The sequence below is a fragment of the Gymnoscopelus braueri genome (genome assembly GCF_963280865.1).
Source record: "Gymnoscopelus braueri genome assembly, chromosome: 12".
NCBI lineage: Eukaryota > Metazoa > Chordata > Actinopteri > Myctophiformes > Myctophidae > Gymnoscopelus > Gymnoscopelus braueri.
The window spans coordinates 17,138,259-17,140,511 of record NC_137614.1 but is presented as its reverse complement, the minus strand read 5'-3'; the positions used below and the strand labels follow the sequence as shown (position 1 = coordinate 17,140,511).

The window sequence follows — 2,253 nt, the reverse complement described above, 5'->3', positions numbered from 1 at the left end:
AGCCTTTTACCGTTGATGGCTACTGCAGGGAAATGTGACCTTTTGAATTTTAGTGTTACGGAACTTGAGATTGGTTTTCTTGAAGTTCTGCCATGTCCCTGCAAATTTGATGACCTCTGCCATTGCCCACCACCGACTGGAAGTTGTTCATTCAGTGTTTTGTACTCTGCCCAAACATATTCCATCATATTACTGTCAATGTATTAGTTAGATATTGATATCAGTACTATTTGGTCTGCTGCAAATGTTCCCTCTCAGTATACCAGACAGATGGAACGCCTCCACTGTTTGCCAAACGGTTAAAGAATCCATTTGTTATGCCCTGACCCCATCATCTTACAGACCCCCCCACACACACACACACATACATACACACATCCCACCACCCTCTGACATACACCCACCATCCTCTACGTCAGTAGCAGCAGTCAAGAGCGGAGGGCTATAAAAGAGTGGGTGACTTTGGGGGTATAGCAGAAGACACAGCGGTCATTTCCACAAATCTTGTGACAGTGAAAAGCAGTTCTGGTCTGACCCAGCTCGCCACCGCCCGCTACGCTGCACTTTCTTCACCACTGCCCTCCTGGCTCCAGAACTCTGAGAAGTCTTGACGGCTGAGGCTCTCTCCGTCTCTTTCACCCTCCACTCCACTCCACTCGCGGTGCGTCTGTCTGTGAGTGTCTTGCTCCACTGATTACCACCATAGCTCTGGTCCACCCCCTACACTCCTGTCACAGTATGCAGTTCCTGGTGGTCTTAGCAGCGCTCACAGGGGTTCTGTTCAGTGCAAGAGCAGCCTCTGTGCTTCCTGCGGAGGAGAGGACCCCCGTTCATGCAAACAGGGTGAGTACAAAAACAAGATTTTGTCTTCTTTAGTCTTAGTTAATATTTCATCTTTTTTCTAATGTTTTTTTGTTACAATATTATTATTTATTTTTAAATCATCATTTAGGGTTAGTTATGGATTTGGATGTTTTATGCTTGAATATTCAGAATTTTATAATTAAGATGTTTCAACCTAAAATCAAGGTGTCTAATTCAATCAGGAAAGAAATCTTGTGTCTTCAATTGCTGAATTACATAAAAAAATATTTTACATTTTAAGACTTAAAATAATTGTGAATTGAGGATGGCCCTTTTAAAAGTAAATTCCCTGAATGTAATAAAAGCTATTTGATGGAATTGGCATAGTATTGCACCTGTCGTACTTCAGATAATTGATTTCAATACGGGTAAAACATGATCACATTTGAGGTCATTTTACCCAATGTATAGGATGTACGTGTGTATTGTCATTCCGGCATAATTAGCTCCTTCCATATCCTTCTCAGGAACTGAGCAAAGAGCGCAAGGAGCTGATTCTGAAGCTGGTGTCTGGCTTGTTGGACGGAGCGCAGGACAACAATGTGCTGCCGGAGGAGGCATCTCCTGTGGATCTAGAGGAGCCCCTGGAGTCGCGGCTGGAGGAGAGGGCTGTCTACAACCGCCTATCGTTCCCCCAGCGTGACCGCAAAGCCCCCTGTAAAAACTTCTTCTGGAAAACCTTCACCTCCTGTTAGCAGTTCCAAAAGCTGACCGTCCATATATCTTCCACTGCACACCTTATTCTGAACCAGACACCGCCCAGCTCCTCATGAACTGTAGTAGACTTCAGCTGTAAATATTCTGTATATCATCCACACTTGCCGGACATGCAGTTTTCGATGGACTTCATTGACGCAGTCTGTCTGTTTGAATATTGATGATTTATTTATCTATTTTGTGTATACAATGTATGTATTTATGTAATTATTTACTTCAGGGTCAATAAAGCATGGTTTTATTCGAGATTGTGATTAGTGTTCTTGGCTTTTTGTTGCATAATGCCATCTCTGTAAAAACAATTGTGATAGAAAATAAAACCGAAATAAACTACAAGAAATGGAGTGTGTAATTCAATTTAATTAATATAACTTGCAGCATTTTGTGACTTAGCCTATTTGTCCAGTACAAATATATTATCCGGACAAATTCTGGCTGCCTTAATTTACGAAAATCTCAAATATCTTCCTCCTTTTCAAAGTGGGATTGTTTTATTTTGCCTTTTGTTGTTAAGCTTAATTTATACCATTGCACGGCAATTTATACCATTGCACGGCAAACTGCTGTCTGCAGTTGATAACATTGTACTAATTAGTACTAGTCAGTACTATACAGTACTATATGATAAGGCTTAATGGGTTGAGAGCAATCTGCTGTTGCTGCTTGCTTGAA

At 41.5% G+C, this 2,253-nt stretch overlaps 1 protein-coding gene across 1 annotated transcript; it reads left to right on the top strand.

Annotated features, from left to right (window-relative positions):
- Positions 1–738: 738 nt before the first annotated feature.
- On the top strand, positions 739–1,559 carry sst6.1 (somatostatin family member 6.1; the record flags this gene model as incomplete). The annotated part of the gene is made up of 2 exons (XM_080444742.1): positions 739–843; positions 1,332–1,559. 2 exons carry the CDS (start codon positions 739–741, stop codon positions 1,557–1,559), a joined length of 333 nt encoding a protein of 110 aa, XP_080300868.1.
- Positions 1,560–2,253: the final 694 nt, after the last annotated feature.